At 36.4% G+C, this 22,264-nt stretch overlaps 1 protein-coding gene across 2 annotated transcripts in view; it reads right to left on the minus strand.

Annotated features, from left to right (window-relative positions):
• Window positions 1-22,264, minus strand: part of LOC111511034 (uncharacterized) — a 54,171-nt gene that overhangs the window by 18,101 nt on the left and 13,806 nt on the right. For both annotated transcript variants that reach the window (XM_074182408.1, XM_074182406.1), the window contains exons 2-4: window positions 4,803-4,871; window positions 1,410-1,499; window positions 292-1,337 (exon numbers count right to left, since the gene is read on the minus strand). In XM_074182408.1, the coding sequence (XP_074038509.1) occupies window positions 1,269-1,337; window positions 1,410-1,499; window positions 4,803-4,871 (228 nt within the window). In that variant the 3' untranslated portion in view covers window positions 292-1,268. The remainder of the gene's footprint in view (window positions 1-291; window positions 1,338-1,409; window positions 1,500-4,802; window positions 4,872-22,264) is intronic.

Consider the following 22,264-nt stretch of genomic DNA (forward strand, 5'->3'; position numbering starts at 1 on the left):
CATTCTCAAGTCCTGATGTAAACCATTAGAAATTCTCATTTCCGCAAACTTTGGTCCTGCTAAAGGTCGGGTGAAGGCATTAGCTTGTTGTTCACATGTTGGAATATATTTTAGTATGATTGTCTTTTCGTCTTTTCGCCAATCGCTCTCATGAAAGTTTCATCTGTCAATTTCACTTCAAAATGAAGTATTCATGCAATTATCTCATTAACTCAAATTTAAATTTTTTCAGTTGACCCGTTCAAAAAGTAAAAGGGGGGGACATTAAAGAAATGCACTTAATATACTCACCATATTTTTCATGTGTTCAACACTCTTCAGAAATGCAAACAACACCCAAGTATGAGAAGGACGAACAAGCATGAATAACATCAGATCCAGTACTGTTGAAATAGTATACCACGTAGACGATCACAGCATACCGATGGACTACGATGATATGAAGGAAAAAAAAATTCATGCTCTCGTTGTAACTGTAGATGCCCAAGCTGATTTCTGTGTGTGCGATCCTCAGGTGTTCTATTACCTCATCAGCATTTGGATGCTCGCCTTCGCAGAGCTTGATGAGGATGATCCCCATGAAAACTTCTGGTGTTGGGTGCTAAGGAATGTAAATCAACGAGCTCAAGGCTAGTTTTTCGAAGCAAACTAGTGCTCCAGTGCGGAACTGGGCATAGAAGAAGAAAGTTACATTTTGTGTCAATCTGAACAACATTCCCCCTATGGTAAAGGTTGTTCCATATGAAGTAGATAAATGGAGCCATAGCAAAGCTCCTCCTTGCATCAGTACGGCTATTAGAACCAGGAAGATAATTCCATATTGCACTTAAAATACTACTTTTCTTACTGAGTGACAGAACATACCATCTCTGAACACTACTGCCAACTGATTCAGTGTGTCAAGATGTTTTGGTATTCTCAGCAGAACAACTATGGTAGCAAGTCCTGCGTACCATCCATCTTGAAGTGGTGAGAGTGATTCATGGTGAGCTAATATGTCATAGGCCACATCAGTGACCACTTCGTAAGTGAAATAATAATACACTATCACACTGTGTATAAACAAAGGTCAGGATTTGCGAAATACAAATTTGGCATTTTGATGACCCATCATCAATTCCAATAACCCGAATGCGTATGAAATAGGCCCAACTGTTTCGCAGAAACCAATAAGTATATTTTGTGTCATTTGTTGATGGTTGCTTGTTTGAAAGAATTGAAGCAGGTGATACTTTTTTGAAATGATGAGGCATTTTGGAGACCGTCACTCAAGTTTCAGACCAAGCTGCCCGGAACTGTAGAGCTACCAGGACGTACGTAAGAACTGTTCCAGATATCTAGAATTTCAAAGTGAAAGCTTTAATTTTCAAAAATAATGAATACAATTTCGGTCTCCCAATTGTGCTTACCGATGCAAGTAATCTTCTCCCAATAGTGATGGTGTCTGATGCTCTTACTACTGGTTTCTGAAGTATGAGTGTTGCAACTAGCATTTCCACCTGCAAAAATATTCGTGATGAACAAAAAATGAAACGAACACGCATATTCACAAGTTGTTGAAGTTACAGAAATACACATTTCACTGGTGTGGAAAATGAAATTTTCTGAAAAAGGTTCTATTTTGAATATTACTGGGGATTTTTTCCCAACACAAAACCGTTATTTTAACACTTCGACACGTGTTTCGATAACCAAATGATCGTCTTCAAGAGGAAGATAAAACTGTTTGATCTTCCACTAGAATATATGATTATTTGGTGATTGGATGAAATCCGTGTCGAGTTGTTAAAACAATGGTTTGATGTTGACAAAACTCCAGTAATATTCATTACTACAACAAAGGTTCCAAACTTTGCATCACAAGGATCTATTTTGGTCAGAGCTCCTTGAAAACATATACAAGGGGTTTTGAGGATGTTACTCGACACTTCAGAAATCAGGCAAGAAAAAGGGTCTGATTATTCAACATGGTCAATTTTGTAGAGAAACCCAGCAGTTTCTCATTGCTATTTTGGGAGATTTGAAAGTAATGGAGAAACTTTTACAGATGTAGAAAGGGCAAACATCCAAGTTCACCTCGATGAGTTAGTGTATATTTTCCACGATGGAAAACGTTTTAGTAACTTGTAGTATTCAATAATATCGCCAACTTGAAAGTGAGCTGGAAAATTGGACTATTTTTTGGACGCTGAAAATCAACCTACGTTTTTTCTCTTTGGTTCATTCAATTTTCAAACATATTTCATTACAATGTTCAGTTTTATCAAGGTGTGGTATTCCCACACTAGAATACACAATGCCGGAAATTACTTTACGACGACGTCTAGACAGGCGAATTTTGAAACAGCTCAATATCAACAAGGCGTCTGGTCCTGATGAAGTACCCGTCATCGTACTTGGGAGTACGGCAATGAACTCGCACCAGTATTTGGCACACTTTTCAACCTGTCTTACGAGAGAGGGGTTTTTCCTTCTTGTTGGAACATTGCTCTCGTTCACCTTATTCCCATTGACCATTTGTGATACATAGCATATATATGGTGGGTCAATGATTAATTAGAAAGAACAGTACGTTCATTATTTATTGTTTTTCTATATGTTTTTGAACCATTTTATATTTTATTCTCACGTTAGTAAGTTCTCCACATTCATATATTTTTTACAAGATATATAATCTTATTATTGTAGTTGTCCTGACGAAGGTGTGAAATATACCGCAAGCTTGACATATAACAAAGAGTTTTCTTTGTAACAGCCCAGCTATTGACTGCAACCTCACAAATTAAACTGATTTATAGTTAATCCAGTCACATATATAAAAAAAAAACGATAAAATCGCCAGTCAGAACACTAAAACTAAAGCAAAACAGCAAGTGAAAAATTAGAACCATTATATATATATCTTATTATTCTTCTGTGAAAGAATCCTCTAAATATTCCTTATGAGTGTAGCAACATTTGTCCAGTAATAAGTTTTTAACTTTCTCACTGAATAAATTTGCAGAATTCAACCTCTTTATAGAAAGTGGCAGTCTGTTATAGAAATTTATGGTATTATATAATGGAGATTTTTTTTAATGATCACTCTTATGTGAAACGACCCTCAGAGCAGAAGCATGGTGAGTATCACGACCGTGAATGCCCAAGTTCGTTATGTACAAGTCAAGGTTCCTGTGCACAAAAATGACACATTTCATTATATAAATTGGCGGTGCAGTCAACAAGCGTTCTCTTTTGAAAACGGGTCTACAACTTTCTTGGTACCCCAGGTTGAATATCAATCTTATCAGTCGTTTTTGAGGGATGAAAACTCTAGTAAATTCCTTTGCACATCCCCAAGCCATTATGTTGAAACTGATGTGGGAGTATACATTCGCAAAGTAAACATTTAGTAAACCAAACCTATCTAACAAATATTCGAAAGGCTTTTGCATTTCGAGCGATCATCTATATGGCTTTCGGAAACATAGATCAAGAGACGACATCCTCAAATTTGGAATAACGCAATCCAGAAACATGGAGAGCTGTTGGGCTGGATATTTCTAAGGCATTTGACCGTGCGTGGAGGATTTGCTAGCCAAACTTTGATGCTATGGCGTTCACTTCATTTTTCTGTATCTCTTCAGTTTACGGAAAAACCTTCCCTGCAAGTGGCCGTCGATGGATATCTGTCGAATGATCCAACCAGCAGGGATCCACGTTGTCTCCAACTCCTTTTTTATTGTATATCAACGACTTATTGGAAAAAACAAGAATCCAATATATTGATTTGCTGACGACAGTACACTTGTCTTGTCATTCCATTTGAATTCCAGGACATTGGCTATGGATGCACGTCTTCATCGACAGCAGGAACTTGCATATTTCAATGGGGGTTTTCCCAAAAAAAAAAGTCTCCGAACCGGATATAATAATTTCAGGACAGACAATTCCGCTTCCTGCTTTGATGGGTTTGTTGAAATGGGGGTTGAAACCAATATGCCTTGGCACAATCATGTTGCTGGAATTGCAAAGGCTGCTTCTCGAAAGCTTGGAACAATAACTTTACTTAGCGCCCTAGGAGCAAAGTAATATGCATCTATATAGAAAATTGCTAATATCTCGAAAACTATCACCTCGAGCGTTGTTTAGGAAGTGTACCTCTTTTACTTGGAAAAGGTGTGGAAACTAGGGTTTTTTTTCATGAAAAGTAACAAAAGTTTACTCTAAAACATTAGGCGATTTGAAATAAATATGATTTTCCACGTCAAAAAAACCCGGGTACCTATGGTATCAAATTAAGTGCAAATAACTTATTTTTTGCAGGAGTTATTTTTGAAGAACGAAAAAAACTTCGATTCCAACACCCTGTGTCTTCGAAACGAAGCATTTCCGGACACAAATTTATATAGTCTCAGTTTTATTGTTTCAGAAATACAAATATTTCAACATACTTACTTATGTAACACCCTCTAGACATGAAAGATAATATATTGGAAGTAGATTCACAAAAATGTATGTTTCAAATGAACTGTTCACTCTGTATTAATAACATTGATGAATGTAGTCACAGTTTTGTATCTCCAAACTGGAGCAGGTCTTCAGTTAGATGGATTTTCGAAAAATACTCGTTTTGTGGAAACGAAAATGTTTCAAAAAAGTGATCAAATTCAATCAATCAATCAACCCCAATGAAGAAAGAAAAAAAAAACCAATGCTCATTCAAAATTTTTTTGTTCAATTCACTGCTTGTTTTCTGATCATGGAAAATATATTAACCAGGCAAAATTAAATTGATTATCATGGGAACGGAATATGCTTACCTGTGCAGCTTCTTGTCGAGTCAGCTTGCTGATCGGATATTTGAACAGAAATGATAAAACGTCTTCATTCTAGAACAAAGAAAAAACATTGGAAGGAACACAATAGGTTTATATTGATTATATTATCGTTATATATACATACAATTAATCTATCACTTTTGATATACGTTTTCATTTGGGATTATTGAGTGATGATCAGTGGTACACTACCAGCAATACCAATTACTTAAAATGTCATGAATATTACATCATGATCGCACCATGAGTGGATATGTATTTACCTATCATGAATATGACAACGAATATTTGTAATGGTTACCTTTCCTTTACCCCAGTATATTCTTTTACTGTCAATGTTAAAAACGAAGCTGATATTATGATATCAGCTGCGCATTTCTCAGAACGTTTTGATGTTGGAGGAGTAAACACTTAAAAATACTTAGTTCTCATTGAAAAATGATGATAATCACCATGTCACTTCGAATATAAATTTTTGTAATATCTATACAAAACACATTTCGGACAAAACTTGAGTGAGTAACATTTATTTTCAATGAGTAACGAAGCAGGGTAGTAACGGAACTTCCGAATGTGTTTTAGGCAGAACTTGAATGAAATTCCAAACGGAATTTTGTTTATGAAAGTGACATAATTTCAAACGATATCAATTTACAGTAGATGCTTGAACTGTTAACTGCTACACATGAGTATAAGCTAGGTCCAGAGTGAGTGAGTCTATTCGACTCTACACTGCAACCCGCAAAGGATTATTGTGGCTCTCACCTATTCACACCCGACCAAATAAACCCAACTTTTCAACGAAGTCGATTAGTTTGCAGAAATTGAAGCCAGAGAGAAAATTCCAAAACGGCTGTTAAAAAAATAATTCCATACGATGCTGATTTAATTGGTCACATACAAAAGTGTACATCTATAACAGAGGCAAAAACTCATGAATTTTGAAAAAATATACAATTTGGTACTAGAATTAGTTACTTCAAGGAAGCATTTGAAAACTCTTTTACAGGTCCTCATCAAGAATAGTAAATATTTCCACGCCATCTCTTTCACCAAAAAATGTGATCCAAAAAGTGTTCCAACTAAATGCAACACTATATCTGAATTGAAACTTTTCTTGACTTGATCAGCCTGCTTAATCAGGAGTAACTACATAAACACAAATGGTAATTGTGAAAAGATGTATTCGAAGGTATTTTTAGTTTCTCTGACCACTTCTTGGTCAGTCACAAGGAAGGTGTCTAAAACATCGTGTACTGTAACGAGAACCACAAGAATGGTGTAGTACGGAACTAACATTTTCAGGACACGGTTGATATTTATAATGATGGCCATAAAAAGCCTGGAACTTTTCGAAATTTCGTCATTTACCTTGACATGCCGAGGAATCGACAGTGAAAGAAAGTTTCCGAGAGAAAATTGAAAACATTTCGATGCTGCACTGCAAAACGTGAACTGCATTAGAAGCTGAAAACTCTGGAAATGAATCAGGAAAGAAACCGCGATTTTCGACAAATCTACATAGGGAGACGTATCAGTCATATTTTGTATTTTGTACAAAGCATGAAGCAAAGTATAAATCCAGAGCAACAAATTGAACAGCAACCTCTTCAACCTGAACAGTTTCAGTTCTCTTTCAAAGGAAGGATACTGAATTCGAAAGTAGTTCTCAAATTCTTGGATACTCTTCCAAGCATTGTGAGATGCAACAGTATCAGGTACAGTGAATAACCTCCAAAACCAGACGAAATGATTACAAAGAAAAAATAACCCTTCTCTAACTTGTATGAAACAGTTGGTATCCATTATATTGCAATCTTTCTTCGATTCTAAGATCGTCACAATGAGGATAATACCCATATAGAAACCAGTCACATGAAGGAAGTATTTAGTTTTAATAATTCTGACAGGAGACTTGATCTGTTGGTCCAGTACAGTTCCATATACTACTTTCAATAAACACTTGAGACAATTCCTCTTGTTTTCAATCATCTCGATAGACTGCGTTAAAAAAAAACTTGAAAGAAATACGGGGCTACTGATATTTACCTGTCTTCATTGTTCACCATTACAGAATATTTCCAGTGAATAAATTATGAATGTACTTACTGACGACTATCTGACCGATAATAGTCATAATTTCTGAAATTACACTAGAAATGAAAATCACATTTAGAAAATGACTAACTCATTTGAAGTTTCGTATAATGCAGTCATTTACAGTGCAGACAAAAATAGTCTCAATCTTCTGACTTTGGAACGAGGCAAGATATCAGAGTCGGACAAAATTTGTATAAGAACGAATTATTTTTGGTACTATTCGAAAAATAACTCGTAAAAACGACGCAATGAATTTTTTCAAATGGAAAGGGGAGTCCTGTGATCCTTTCTCCTGAAGGAATCATACAATTACACAACGTATCCCTAATAACGAATATTGGAAATATACAAAAGAAAATAATGAAGACTAGGTTAGATTCCTTCATAAGAAAGTATCACATTTTATCCGAATCACAATGTGGATTCCGGGAAGAGAAATCTACACGAAACGCACTCACACAATCAACAAAACGTATCTACAAAACAATAGATGAAAGTAAGGCATCAATCGGTGTTTTTATTGATTTGTCAAAGGCGTTCGATACTGTTGATCACGGAATTCTGTGAAACACTCTGGAGAATATTGGTATAAGGGGAAACACAATCAAATTATTGAAGTCATATATAACAGATCGCAAACAGATTGTCAGAATGAAAGATAAAAAAAGCAGCGAAAGGAGAATTGAATGTGAGATCCCACAAGGAACGGTTTTGGTACCGATAATATTCTGTTTATACGTAAACGGATTATTCTCAGCAAGGTCCTGTGGGAAAATAAAAAGTTTCGCAGATGACACAGCTATTGTCTATTCCGGAGAAACATGACTTGATGTCAAAAGATAGGCAGAAAATGACCTGGAACTAATATGAAGTTGTTATGATTATAAACAGCTATCACTGAACTTTAAAAAAAACATACTTCTTAACATCCTTCAGCAACAGACCCTTTTTACCATCGTATCAAACCTTAATAATCCAAAATACCTTTCAAATATGTTCAGCTACAGCTAAAGTTTTGGGAGTTATTATAGACCCTCACTCAAGATGAAATTTTCATATAAACTATGTTGTGGAACTCAAAGACATCCTGGATCAGAAGGAGAAAAAAACCATATATTTCAGCGTTTGTTTGAAGGTGGTTGGCAATGTTTCGTGGTGTATTTCATCAGTTCGGACTTCCATTGTCTAATATAATATGAATTGATTTGAAATTCCTGAAAAAATATTAGAAAGATTTACCGAAAATAACAATTTTATTTCAACAAAAAAACTGAAATTACAAAGAATCAACATAAAACCAAACAACAATTAAAAAAATTAAAATTGTAATATTAATAAAAGCTGAAAATTAAGTGACATAACTTGGTTTGAAATCTTTTGATTTTTATTTTTCATTTTTTGTTAATAATAATTTTTAATTTTCAGCTTTTAATATTATTTCAGTTTTTATTTTTTTTTGTTGTTGTTTGGTTTCATGTTATTTCTTTGTCATTTCAGTTTTTTTGTTCAAATAAAATTGTTATTTTCGGTTAATCTTTTCGATATTTTTTCAGGAATTTCAAATCAATTTATATTATATTAGACAATGGAAGTCCGAACTGATAAAATATATATTTTAGCCTTGGTATATTGCATTATTGGATGCATCATTGGACTTGTACCTACTGATCAACCACGGAAAAAAAATAGAAGTCCTAAGAACAGACCATATTAAATACCTGGGAGTCACAATTGATTCACATCTCAGATGGAATGAACATATTAAAGAAATAACTAAATCATTGAGATACTTATGATGCCTTTGGTGTAGTAATGAATATTACTATTCATAGCGGAATATTAAACTGGAAACTAACGCTATTTATGCTATATAGATATCCCATACAGGTAAACCATCCAGGTTAAACATATATTGTAAAATAATTGATAAGACAAAAAAATTGAAATTATGTACAATAGAAAGAATGACTACCCCTCTAATTATATATTTAGAGATTCAAAGCTACTTGATGTACGACAGTTATATATGTATAATATAATATTGTATATCTCTCTCTTCAGCAAATCGGTCATGATTATAATATTCGCACTAAAACAAAAAGTAATGTAGAGCTAAACCTTTATTCTTAGTTTAATATTAAATATTTTTCATCGCCTTGTTTGAATGTAAAATCAATTCTGCATATCAGTTATGCATTGCGCAACTAAAGAATTCCCACGCACAACTTCGGTTTTAGTGGGTTTCTCCATGTTTGTTTGTATTACTTTGTTTACATGTTATTATCTTGTGCTGTTGTATATTTATAAATAAACATTATTATTATTATCATAGAGGGCAATGCTGTTTTTCATCCTTATTTATGCCGAGACCAGCCGTAATTTAAATGGGGTTGAAAATATGTAGCCAGATCTATAGGAGCTGGATAAAAATCTGCCCTAATAACCACCGTCAAGAAATACTCCAAAGAACAAAAGTTTTTTCTATATGAGCTGATAATGACTACAAAATTTTCACAAACATTTTAATTTCTAGACATGTTATGATAACATCGTAGCTTCCTCGGTAGATATGAATATTTACACCCCAAAAGCAAATATAAAGTGGGTCAACAAGATTTCCTCGGTCCATTGCTATCAAAGGAAACAACTTTTTGAACTGTTCAATTTTTTTTTGCAGTCATATCGATGAATACTATCTTCGAAAATTATATTCTCGCATACTGGGTGATTCAGCCGAGCGTGGCCAACTAAATTTATGTTTTTGTAAATACAAAAAATACAAAAGTATTATTATTGATATTATTGGGTTTATCAATGAAACATTAAATATAAATGACCTACATGTACCATGTAGAAACTCAACCGGTCAACTCATGTGCAATGCTATGCACTCGTCCAGATTTGTGTTTGACAATTATTATTTTGAGTAGATATCGAAGTGAAAAGGATCATGAACTTTGGGAATGTATGGAAAGACTATTGAGATACATGAAACGGACAATTGAAATCAAATTAACATATTTTAAATGCGATTATGTCAGTCTGATTGTTGGTTATGTAGATTCTGATAGGGGCAACAACGAAACTGATAGAAAAAGTACGACAGGATACTTGTTCAAGGCATTTGATAATTGTACGATATCGTGGAATACTAGGGAACAAGTTATAGTTGCCGCTTCATCCAGTGAAGCTGAATATATGGCTCTTTTTGAAGCAGTAAGAGATGATATCTGGTTAAAATCACTTCTGAGTAGTATTAATCTTATATTCTTGAGGATAATAACGGTTGCATTTGCTTGGCCAACAACCCGACTGATCATAATAGATCAAAGCAAATTGATTACAAATATCACTTCTCGAGAGAACAGATTGAGCAAAAGACAATCAAAATAAAATATATTCCAACATGTGAACAACAAGCTAATGCCTTCACCCGACCTTTATCAGTACCAAAGTTTGCAGAAATGAGAATTTCTACTGGTTCACATCAGGACTTGAGAATGATTTCAATTTAGTATTTTTTTTGGGTTTATCAATGTAACATTGAATAGGAATGATCCTGTATTCCAGCTTATCATTTTATTATAATATAACAAGACAGCGCCTTTCTTTAATGTCCCCCCTTTTATTTTTTGAACGGGTCAACTGAAAAAATTGAAATTTGAGATAATGAAATTAATGCACTTCATTTTGAAGTAAAATTGACATGACATGTGAATAGCCTTTCCGTGAATATCTCCATAAATCTTTATTATTCTCTGCCGTATATCCAATATTGAAGCAGGTTCATTTTCGTACACCTTTTGCTTTAAATAGCCCCATAAAAAAAGTCCAATCTGGCAAGCAGGCTGGTCATTCTGTAGAACCTTGACGTCCAATCCAACGACAGGGAAAAGTAGTATCCAAATAGTTTCTTACTTGTCTGGAGTGATGTGGTGGTGCTCCATTTTGTTGGAATACAATATCCATATCGAATTCATTAGGATTCGCTTCGACGATTTCAGTGATGAGAGGGTCAACAGTAGTTTCTAGCATATTCAAATACAGTTTCCCTGTTAAATTTTGATCAATAAATAGAGATCCTACAAGATGGTTTCCCAATATTCCTGCCCAAACGTTATTTTTTTTTTGAATATTGGGTATGTGTTTCCCGGAAAACGTGAGGGTGGGTGTCACTCCAATAACCGCAATTTTGTCTGTGAACATTGCCGTTTAAAACAAAAAGTACATTCGTCACTAAAACAAATATTGTAGAGATAGGTAGGATGCCTTGCAATGGTTTCCGTCATGATTTCGCAGAATTCTGTTCTTCGATCAGTTCTTCAGTTAATTGGAGTACCATTTCAATTTTTCATGAAAGATACCTATTTCTCTTCAAAAGTCTCCACACAGTAGAAGGAAACACCTCAAAAACATTCGCGACGGACTAAGTAGACTGTTCAGGATTTACTATCATCTTAGCAATTATTTGCACTGGTTGTTCTTCCGGACGGATGACCTGGGGGCTTTTTGCTATGTACACTGCCGGTAGTTGTGAATTTGGATACAAGTTTCCTCAAATATTTTCTACAGATAGGACAATTCGAAAAATGTTCATTGAAAATCCTTTCGGTCTCGTAAAAGTTACGCGTTGCACCGTAAATAAAAATCGCTTCAATTTTTTTGCCAATGTACGAGAATTAACCATCTTAGATATTTTTGACGTGGTACCTTTCTACCAGTAAAATCGAAAACTAAATGAGAATATTCTAACTGAACAATGATGTTCATTATCGTTCTGACATTTTTTGACGGGTTATTGGAATTGCCGTATGGCAGATAAAAAGGAATTATTTCTAGAAATATCGATAATAATGTGTTCGTCTTCAGGAAATTATTAAATGTTTCACCATTGTGTAGTAGGTGAAGATATGGACTTCATATTCTAGGGTTTTGAAGTATTCGTCAGGAGCTTCAAAATGATGTGTCACAAGACCCTTTTTCCTGTTAATTTTTTTCCATATGGCGCCCAGTCGCCATCTTGAAAGTTTCATCTGACAATTTCACTTCAAAATGAAGTATTCATGCGTTTATTTCATTATCTGGAGGGGTGCATTAAAGAAATGTACTGTATAATGGAAACTTTGCGAATATGACTTATATCTGTACTCGAATGACTAAAATTATTATGATATATATTAGTCAGTTGATTCTGAGCATTCATCTAGCCTGTATAATATAAGTGAGTCGATCTAAACTGGTCGTTTTAATTTGATGCACCATCCTAACAGATATCAGCTCAACTTGTGATTTTTTGGACATAATTCAATGATGAAGTGTTAGAAAAAAGGCAATGAAGAAGTAGAGACAGGTTATTTTTTCAATTAACTTTCTTCGAAAGCAAATCCATAATTATGACGAAGTGTTCAGGCGATGTATTGGATTCACTGAAGCTTCTGGAGACACCCTATTTTATTTTATGAGAGAGAGGACATTGGCAGAGCAAGATCTTCAGATGATGTGGTGCTGCAGGTTTTTTCGGGTTTTCCTGCAGCTGAAAAAGCAAATGCGTCACTGGAACCAATGAAGTCGCCCCGGAGCGCCAATTAATTTTTATTGTTATTTTTATATTATACCACATTCAAATGTTCATTAATTCATTGTTTGAAATGATAAATTGATTCAATTTCTCACCATATAATTCACTTGATCAGCTCGATATAACAACAAAACTTCGATGAAAAGATACGGTACTTTCAGATACAAGTACTCAAAAACCTCTCCCGGTTCAGTCGTGACGTCTGGATTGATTAGGAGAAATGTATCCACAATTGTCGACAGCGTGACAAGAGCCACCATAATCAGGCTATAAAAATTGATCATTTTCAAATACACATTTGTTGTTTGGACGGAGGCCAAATAGAGTCTACATCGCATGGAAATTCTCTCTTCGAGTCTAACATATCGGAACTTGTAGTCGTAAATTAAATCTTTTCCTTGATGATATGTGAATATTTCATTCAGTGGAATCGACAAGAGAAGGGTGTTTCGCAACGAGAACTCAAAGAAATTTTCAAAGATTCGATTGAAATAGCAATGCATCTGAAGCTCAAAAAAAAGACTGTGTATGTAGTATACGACACATATTTTGGATACCTTTATGTAAAAGTTTTCGTTCACAATGTAACAGAATCTGTAACAGGCGTAGAAGATGGTAAAACACCATAGGATCAAATCAAATAACCTACGATGCCAAGTCAAATTCTTCCTTTCTTTTTCGAACGAGTAGAATTGGATTCGGAAGTAGTTTTTGTTTTCTTGAATAACTGACCATCCATTATAGGCGACAACGTTGTTAGGAACTGATAACAGTTTCCAAAACCAGCAAAAGTATCCACATAGGAAAAAGAATGTTTCTTCAACTAGTTTCAAACCTCTGGTATATTTGACATTGCTGTACTCATTATTGAAGATTATGGCCATCGTCAAAACGATGTTTACGGAGAAACCTAACCACTGCAGTCCATATACAAGTTTTCGGACTTTTGTATACACCCTGCTCTTCTCTTTATGCGAGCATATAAACTGTATTGGCGCAAATACAGTTCCACAAACTATTCTTAACAAACACATCAAACAATCATTCTTGTTTTCATTCATTGTGAAACACACTCAGGAATAATCATATTTCGAAATGGTATTACAGTTTTTCATCATCATAAGGAAAATCATTTCCATCGGTGGTGGGAAAGTTAATAAACTCAATGTCCTCCAAGCCTCAATATCCAGAATATGATTATAACAGTGATGATGATGAGTAATTTTTATATTACTCCGTAGAGTTGAACAAAGGAAATCAAAGTTTTTGTGAACTATATTCACATGATTATGCATAGAGAATGAACATATGAAAATGGATCAAAACCGATATCTTGTATTTAGTGATTGGAAAAAATCGTTTGGATCGGTCATTTTGATATCGAAGGGAAAATATTTCAACCATCACTACTGTCTTCTGTGCTAAGCGCGATTCAATCTCAAATGGAACGCAGAATCAAAAGATACCTCTTTTGAAAGGGCAACAATTTGTCTTTATATATTTACTTCCTCTTTTGCCAGGAAAAAAATGTTGGATTTTTTCACTTCTGTGTCTGATTGCCATGTTCATTGCTCTACTTGTTTGTTCAAGGCCACTCTGCTGTCAAAAAATCAATAAACTAGCTAAGCCTGTACTGAAGATGATTATCAAAAAAAACCTAGATTGCTGACTGAACAGTCAATAAAGTATAGAAAAATATTTACTGAAGTGAATCTTTTAAGAGAACTGTCGAGACCGATTTCAAAAATTTGTTACGATTCAACGATTTATCCAATATATTACTCAATAACGATCTGCCCGGTTCTGCACGGGTGCAAGGCTGATACATATAAAAGCGTGCCACCGCTGCTGATCATGAAGTGCTAGAGGGCAAAGCGCGGCATTCATCGTGCTATGTCCCTGCATTTAAATCTGTGATATCTCAGAAAATATCCATTTGAATTACATGCTGTGAAGGGCCATATTGATCTATATTGAATGCACAATGTATTCAAGGAACCTAATTGGATAACGATTATTGCTGTATTGCTTGAAATCGCTTCGTGAAAAAGTAATTGATGAAAAATGGTTATTGTGGGTTATGCCTGAGATTTTGTTTACGACAGCAGGAGGTTATATATTTTAGTGAGCATCTAGAAGTAATTTCGAGTTGGGGTGAAAGTAACCAGGTTCAATTCACTGCCACAAAAACCCAGGCATCGGTTTTCTCCAATAAGATAATTGTCTCCGAACAGGATATATTAATGTCACTTTCTGCATAGATACGTTTGTTGGGGGTGAGAATGGGCACCAATATGCCTTGGCACAATCATGTCGCTGGAATTGCAAAAACTGCTCTTCAAAAGCTTGGAACACTGTTACGAAACAGAATACTGTACCCACCTCAGCAACTTTTGATGCTTCATAAAGCTCAGATCTTCTTTGGGGTATTTTCCTCATGCAAGGAGCTCTGCCCCTAAGCGTACCCTGAAATTACTGGATTCTATTTTGCTCAGCGTTTTGAGGTTCAACTCAATATACCTCGAACTTGGCTGTTTAAGGACTCTTCCATTTGGAGAACTGCGTTTATGTGAAATAAATTCCCTGAGGACGTTCTTCCGAATGGATTCAATCTCCAGCGATTCAAATTCGATGTGAATCACTACTTTCATACAGGCACCGCTCTCTTAGCGCCTTAAGGATTTTCTTGTAGTGCTTGTGGTTTGTTCTCAAAAAAACATTTTCAAGGTGTGGAGTTTAGCCAGCGTTTGCAATATGAGCGCAAAAAATGTGTTTATTTACTACATCACATCTGTAATATTAAAAAAATCAATGCACCCTTTGTCTAAGGATTGCACCATGATAAACAAACATTGCATCAGCCACTACGCAGTTACCCAGGAAATGACTCAGCATATTCAGCACATTTCCAAGGTTTTTCCAGAACATTCGAAGAAACGCATATCTAAATCAGCAGTTCCTGATCCTATAAATATGGGAGAACAAGAGGACGCCACATTCTTGAACAACTTCGCGACTATCCAAGTTCGTCCAAAATGTCTTTATTGTTAATAATTATATCCAATGAAGTTTGTTTTTAAAAATATAAATTCAGTGTGAACCACATAACAAATTGGCGCAGTCGGAAGGATCTTGAGAAACGGTGATATCCAAACAGCGGTAGTCTCCAGACTTTCGACAAGAAGAAGAACGAGCACCAACCCCAGTGGACAGGACGGTCTCTTCAGCAACAAGAAACCCACATAAGTCGTCGCCGTTGCCTATCCGTTGTGAAGAAATCACTTCAGGAAACACGCGTAAGACGTCGAACGCTGCTCATCTTGCTGTAGCCAGAGCTCATGAAGTAGAACTTCATCCCGCCACACCAAACAACCAGAAGCCACAACGAAAAAGAAAACAAGAAGAATAGCATGAGAAACTAGGATAAGGAAAAGCATTGTACCCCATTCCAATTTTGGACAATCGAACAGGGTTACATCACATTCTACCCACAAATAAGAAATTTATAGCAAAAGATGATGATTCAATGCTGTATGCTGCATTTGAAAATTTAAGTTCATGTAAAAAACTTAAACTTCAATTTTGATATATGTCAAAATGTAATTTCTTACCCAATTGATAGTAACGCAATGTGTGAAGCTCAAATTTTAAGAACACTCTCAGAACTCCCTAGAATGTGTTCAATTTCACTTTTATTTGCAAAAGACTATAATGTCTATGAAATCCAAAGTGATACTTGGCTAATTGCATTATCAGACCCCTTAGCTGTAACAATAAATTGCCGAAAACGTGAGGTTGAAACACGAATTATAAAAACTAATTCAATCTTGAAACTCCAAGATAATTGTAATGCTTTTATTGGAAACACAAGAGTGTATTCAAAAATACTTGCAAATGAACAAAATGTAACTTATAAAAGTCATCCAATTTTAAAATCATATCAATGTTGCAAAGATGTACCAGAAAAAGAAAGCTTACCACATTTAAAACCTTTAAAATTGAGCAACATAAATTAGATCAATAGATCAATTAGATCAATATTCAGATCAGTTGGACCAAATTATAAATGAACCATTCGTAAACCGACATGTTTCATGATTTACTATTTTCACAATTGTAATAATTGTAATAATAATAGTACTTTACATATTTTGTAAATGCAGAAAAAGACGTTTTATGCAAATTGGTATAATGCCATCAAGCAATGATGATCAGCCACCTGGACCCAGAAGAACTTTCGCCTCATTACGAAGATTACTCCCAGCTCCAGTAAGAAGACCCAGTATCCACCTAGAGAAACCCATTGAGAAAAAAATTGAGTTAAACTCAAATAAAACATTTGCTTGACTGAAAGTTGCAGCACCGCATCAACTTTCTTTTCAAGGGGGAAGTTCGTTGAAATCTTGAATCACTTTTGTAACTTTCAAAATGTCTCTATTGTAAATAATTATATTCAATAAAGTTTGTTTTTGAAAATATAAATTCAGTTTGAACCACATAACACATCAGAAACCTTCAAAATTATCAGTTTTTCTCTACTATATTATGCACGTTATATACAGATATACCTTCCTCTTGAATCACTCTATCTATTCAAAAACCCCTCCAGTCACAGATCAAAGTTATGGCAAAGAATCATTCATAATAAATGAAAAACATGTATCTCTCCCTCACAACAAGATTGAATTGGGTAAAATTCGGAAAATCTGACTTCCACAAGAGCATTCTGCCGTGGTTCTATTTGGTTATAATCTCCAAAATCTCCAAGAGTACTTCGAGCACGCTACTCAAGATGACTGCCGCTGTTGCAGTTGAAGCGATCGGAGTTTGGAGTAGATTTCTTCAGAACTACACGTATTTCTAGAAATCTACTTTTTTTCATTTAAGGTTTGTCTAGTTGAGTTCAACGCGGAACTTGAGTTCAACTTGCATAGACTTATGGAAGAAATAAGGAAGATAGACGGCGCAAAGCCATTCAAACGACCCCGAAAAGCGGAGCCAAAGGACAAAGCTTACGACGGTTTTACACCGACTGGAAAAGCCGCTAGAAAAAACCGTCGTGCCAGACTACGAACAGTGAAACCCAAGAGGCGGAAGAAGCCATCAGTCACAGATCATTAGCGGCGGTAGCTTTAGCTACAGTGAAGGAATGCAAACGCAAGACCGTACCATGGCGGTGAACCACCCCCATAGTCCTGAAAAATGACATACAGGGGAATGATATACAAATCAAAACTACCAACGATTCTTCGGAGGAAATAGGGTGAACTTTCACATATTCACCCTAATAAAGGAAATATCACTAGATGTTGTGATAAGGGGTAATCCAGTTCGTACATTGTGCCAGAAGATGTTGCCAACGACAAATATAGTTAATGGAATCAGCCCATGAAAATCCATAACGTATTAAGAAACACTTTATTGTGAGATTTTCATTACACAGTTTTACAAAAACACAACAAAGCCAAACTATCGAATGTCATCGGATGGCATCGAAAAGAATAAGAGAGACGCTGCTATTATTCCTAATGAAGGTTCTTTACACCAAGGAAGTAATTCGTAATTCGAACTACAAACATACGTTAACCCCATTGCGACGGCACAGACAAAGCGCCAGAGCAAGAAGATCATATTCCAATGCCAAATTCCGGAATGTGATTCCGGAGTCTCAGTAGCATTACAAGCCTCGAAGACGAGCTGATGGACCTTTCTATTGATTTCATCGTAATTCAAGAAACCAGGCTAAATCTCAGCCTGCAACGTCTCCGCATGCCGGGCTTGAATACCTAGAGGTTATTCGCGCGATCGCAGGACACGCGGAACTTCCGGTAAGAACCGATGTTATGTAGCACGAAGACCAGTAAACGGTACACCAGCTCAGAGAGTCAGTTGCCGTCAGAGTGAGGTTGAGGCGTTGCGAACAGCTGAGGATCTCCTTCGCAGGGAAACCTACAGATAAACAACAAAGCGAATATGTTCCCAAACCACGACCAAACGGTAAACACTGGCAACTGTAACGCAAAATCGCGCTGATGGAACTGTACGTCTAAAAGTGGAGGGACTGACAGCTTGCCAGGCTTCAATAGGAGATAAAAACGAAGGGTTCTCAAACCACATCCCATCCGATGCACAGTAAGAGATGGTCTAGTGGAGTCAGAGATTCCAACGAGGAGGATCATCAGGCGAAGCAAATTCTATCACATTGTCCACACGACAAAAAACTTCCCTCGCATCGAAATGAAGACCGATCTTGAGAACGCCATAACATGGTGTCAACAGGCGATTCTACAATCCATGGAGCGGAATGCACGAGAGGTCTCAGCCACGTGCTTTAATCTACAGGACCAGATAACGCTACAAGTAATGGATCTCATCAGGGTCAAAAGACGCCTCTGGAGAAGATACTAACGGAGGAAAGCTGTGGGGAATGAGTGCTTCGCCATGTAATATTATCGAAAAAATTACTAATGAGGTAAAAGCCAATTATATTTTTCTGAAACTCTGAGAAAAATCCCAAACAGAATGATAGTGTTTCATGTGAATGACATTTTTTGTAACAATTTTCTTATATATCAAGTTGTATAGCGTTTTATGAACGATATTGGTTTCAACTCAAAAATGTATATGAAATGTTTTTTTTTAGTTTGTACGAAAAATTAACTTCTGTGTACAAACTCAATGTCTTCATGAAGAGTATTCCTTTGAAAGTTCTATACAGTATTTGTTCTGAGAAGAAGAAATAGAAAACCAGAAAATGTCTCCTGAAATATTGACATTTTCATTTCAGATCCATTCAGATGTTTGTTCGCCCAATTGATTATCTCCCAAATGATCACTTTATGTTGTTGATAGACACTCCATTGTAATGATGAGTGGCCAAATAGCCCGAAACCGGTCTGCAAGTTTGTTCCAATAATTGAAAATCGATTGCGGCAGTTGTATCGCCAACAGCATATCCAGGAATAACTTCAGTGAAAAATCCTTCACTGACACTTGTCAGATATAATCCAACGCCCTTCGTGGTATTAGCCAGGCAAGAAGTTGTTTTCTGATAGGCGTCAGTCCATCAACCTGAGAAATTTGGGATTGGCCTGAACGAATTGTTTTTTCAGATGATTCAGTAGTGGATATACTGATTGTGCAGATTTGGTCATTCTGTATAAGGTATAATTCTGAGATATTTTGTTTCAAGAAGAGAACTCATGTTCTAGTGACCAAACTACTGTTGTCCAAAGAAATGATCGATTCGAATATTGCCACAACCAACCAAACTGTTCGAATTTGGAGAAATGCTATATCCAAAAAAAATGTTTCGTCCCTTGGTGTGAGACATGAGTAGATATTAATAATGAGTACGGCAATGGTAGCTGGAAAAAACACTGTGAGGCCGAAAGTAATATAGTTCTTATAATAGTGAATGGCGTTTCCACCTTGAGAAACAAAACGACAATGTTGTTTCAGCCTCTCTTGTAGTATTCCCATCGAGCCCGATTGGAAATGTATCATATCATTTTTAATGTCGGAATATATTGCTCCAATGATATGTGAATAAATGGAGTTCACTGGAAATAATACAGCTTGAATTGATACTAGAATTATTGTCGTAACAAAGACCACAACAATGGCAACAGATTCCGAGGACCATTTGTGTTGGTGAACCAGAATACCCTGCATGAACGTACATACCACATAACAGATATATAAGTAGTAGGTTATCATCAGACATCTCAGACGGATCCATTTGCGGTATTTGAGACTCATCAAATCCGTGAAACCCAACAGTTTTATTTTTTCATAAATTTCACACCACAAATCCACTGATGCCAGATTCCATTCACTCTTCCAAAGTGAAAATATGTATCCGACTGTACCATAGAAGCAGAATATTTCATCTGAGATAAGAAGAAGATAATGTGCACTTGAAAGATTGGCCAGGTAGTATATATTCCACAACATTGCGAAAACATTGAAAGATATTGTTGAATAAAATAGACAACCCCAACTTCTGTCGCTGGTAATGAAAGCTCTTTTTGAATAATATTTTCCTCTAACATGTTCACAATATGCTCTGTAAGGAGTCAACCACCTCATATGAGGTACCGCATGTCTGCGAATACAGAAAATGCAATTTTACATTTCCTTAATTTCGAATAGGTGGACAAAAAGTCGATTACTCGTTCGGCAGTCATCTTCTCGGATATAAGTGAGGAACCATATTAGAGTATTTCTGTGTGAATGTGTTACGTGCAAGAATTCATCTTTTCAGTGATTGAACATATTCCAGATTATGGTCTAGGTATTCCGTTAATTGCTAGTATTCTAATAGACATATCTTTCATTAGATTTGATATTAGGACAATGAATGTTGTAGGAATGTTTTGGTCTACGTATCTTTGAATGGCTCAAAATCAAAATGTTCTTTATGGACTATTCTCCATATAATTTTAAGGTATCTTTTTTGTGGGAGTGGGACAGTGGGAAGGATTGGGATGGGTATTGAATGGGGTAGAGGGGGTGGCGGGAAAAGACCCCGATACATTTGCGCTCTCAAGAATTCCGCAAGGAAGAGAAAAGCGCCTCCATACAGTCCCCCGATGGGGCAGTGGGAGACGCCCCCGCTGGTGTTGGTGGTTGGCTCTCCACTCAAAAACGCCTTATATCAGCCTCATCTATAGTTTTCCGCTTCCTGCCGAGGCTTACGCGGAAGTTGTCATTCTGTCGCGTTTCGGTACTTCTCAGAGAATCATTCGTCTGTTTGTTGGTAGCAGTTGTCGATAACCCCCTGGAAAAATTTCATTAAAAAACCAGGTAAGAGTATCTCTGCTATCACGTCATCATGTGTGCGTGAATACTCTTATCCAATTTTACCATGAACTAAGCGCGATCGCATTCTCGCCGTTCACGGTATATCTCCAGTTCTTCATAGACTAGCCCGTGCTTACAGCGCTGTCCATGATAGCTTCTAACTGCCGTGACGTCCCTCGTCAGCGGGCTCTTCGGTAAAAAGAACTTGAAGAATTTCTGAGCCAGTCTCCTGATATGGTCGGTGACTGACTCCACTTCTGCCAGATTGTTCAATGAAATGTATCTGTCACTGTTAGTGCAAATACCTTATTCTGCATTCTCTCGAGTTTCAATTAAGGGGACTTCTTGAGACTGCAGAACACAGGACTCGCGTACAACATAGCCGGCCTAATTATTTGTTTATAAATAAGCAACTTGTTGTCAACACTGAGCTTAGAGTTCCGTGCAATGAGCGGATACGTGCATTTTATCGCCCCACCCGCTCGTTGGATCGCCATAGTCAAGTGTTCCTGGAAGTTCAGGCGCTTGTCCAGGATTACTCCCAGATATCTCGCACTCTTCTGCTTGTCAATGCACTTATCCTCAACTCGCAACTTCCTGAAGATCTTCACAAAAATTGTGAATTTCCTCGTGAAGTTTACGAGTTCAGTTTTATCGGGATTTATTTCGATTTTATTTTGTTCGAAATACGGCACGAATAGCCTATCGAGGTGGATCTGAAGCTGCTGCTTTGCCACCTCGCTCGAGAAAGAGTGCGCGTAAATCGCGGTGTCATCCTGTCGGTCGGACCTATGAATACTAGGAACGGAGTGTTAGAGCGCGGGGGGTTTCCACGTTCGCGGCGGGGCGGTTCGCAATATTGGTAAAACGAACTAGTGCTGCACTGTATCGGTCGCGTGTGGAAATAGCCATGATATCGAGGTTATGGTTATGGTCATATGTTTTGAGCTGTGTTGTGACG

The sequence above is a fragment of the Leptinotarsa decemlineata genome, unplaced genomic scaffold (assembly GCF_025532065.1).
Source record: "Leptinotarsa decemlineata unplaced genomic scaffold, Ldec_3_MD MMD2_P_RNA_scaffold_2, whole genome shotgun sequence".
Classification (NCBI taxonomy): domain Eukaryota; kingdom Metazoa; phylum Arthropoda; class Insecta; order Coleoptera; family Chrysomelidae; genus Leptinotarsa; species Leptinotarsa decemlineata.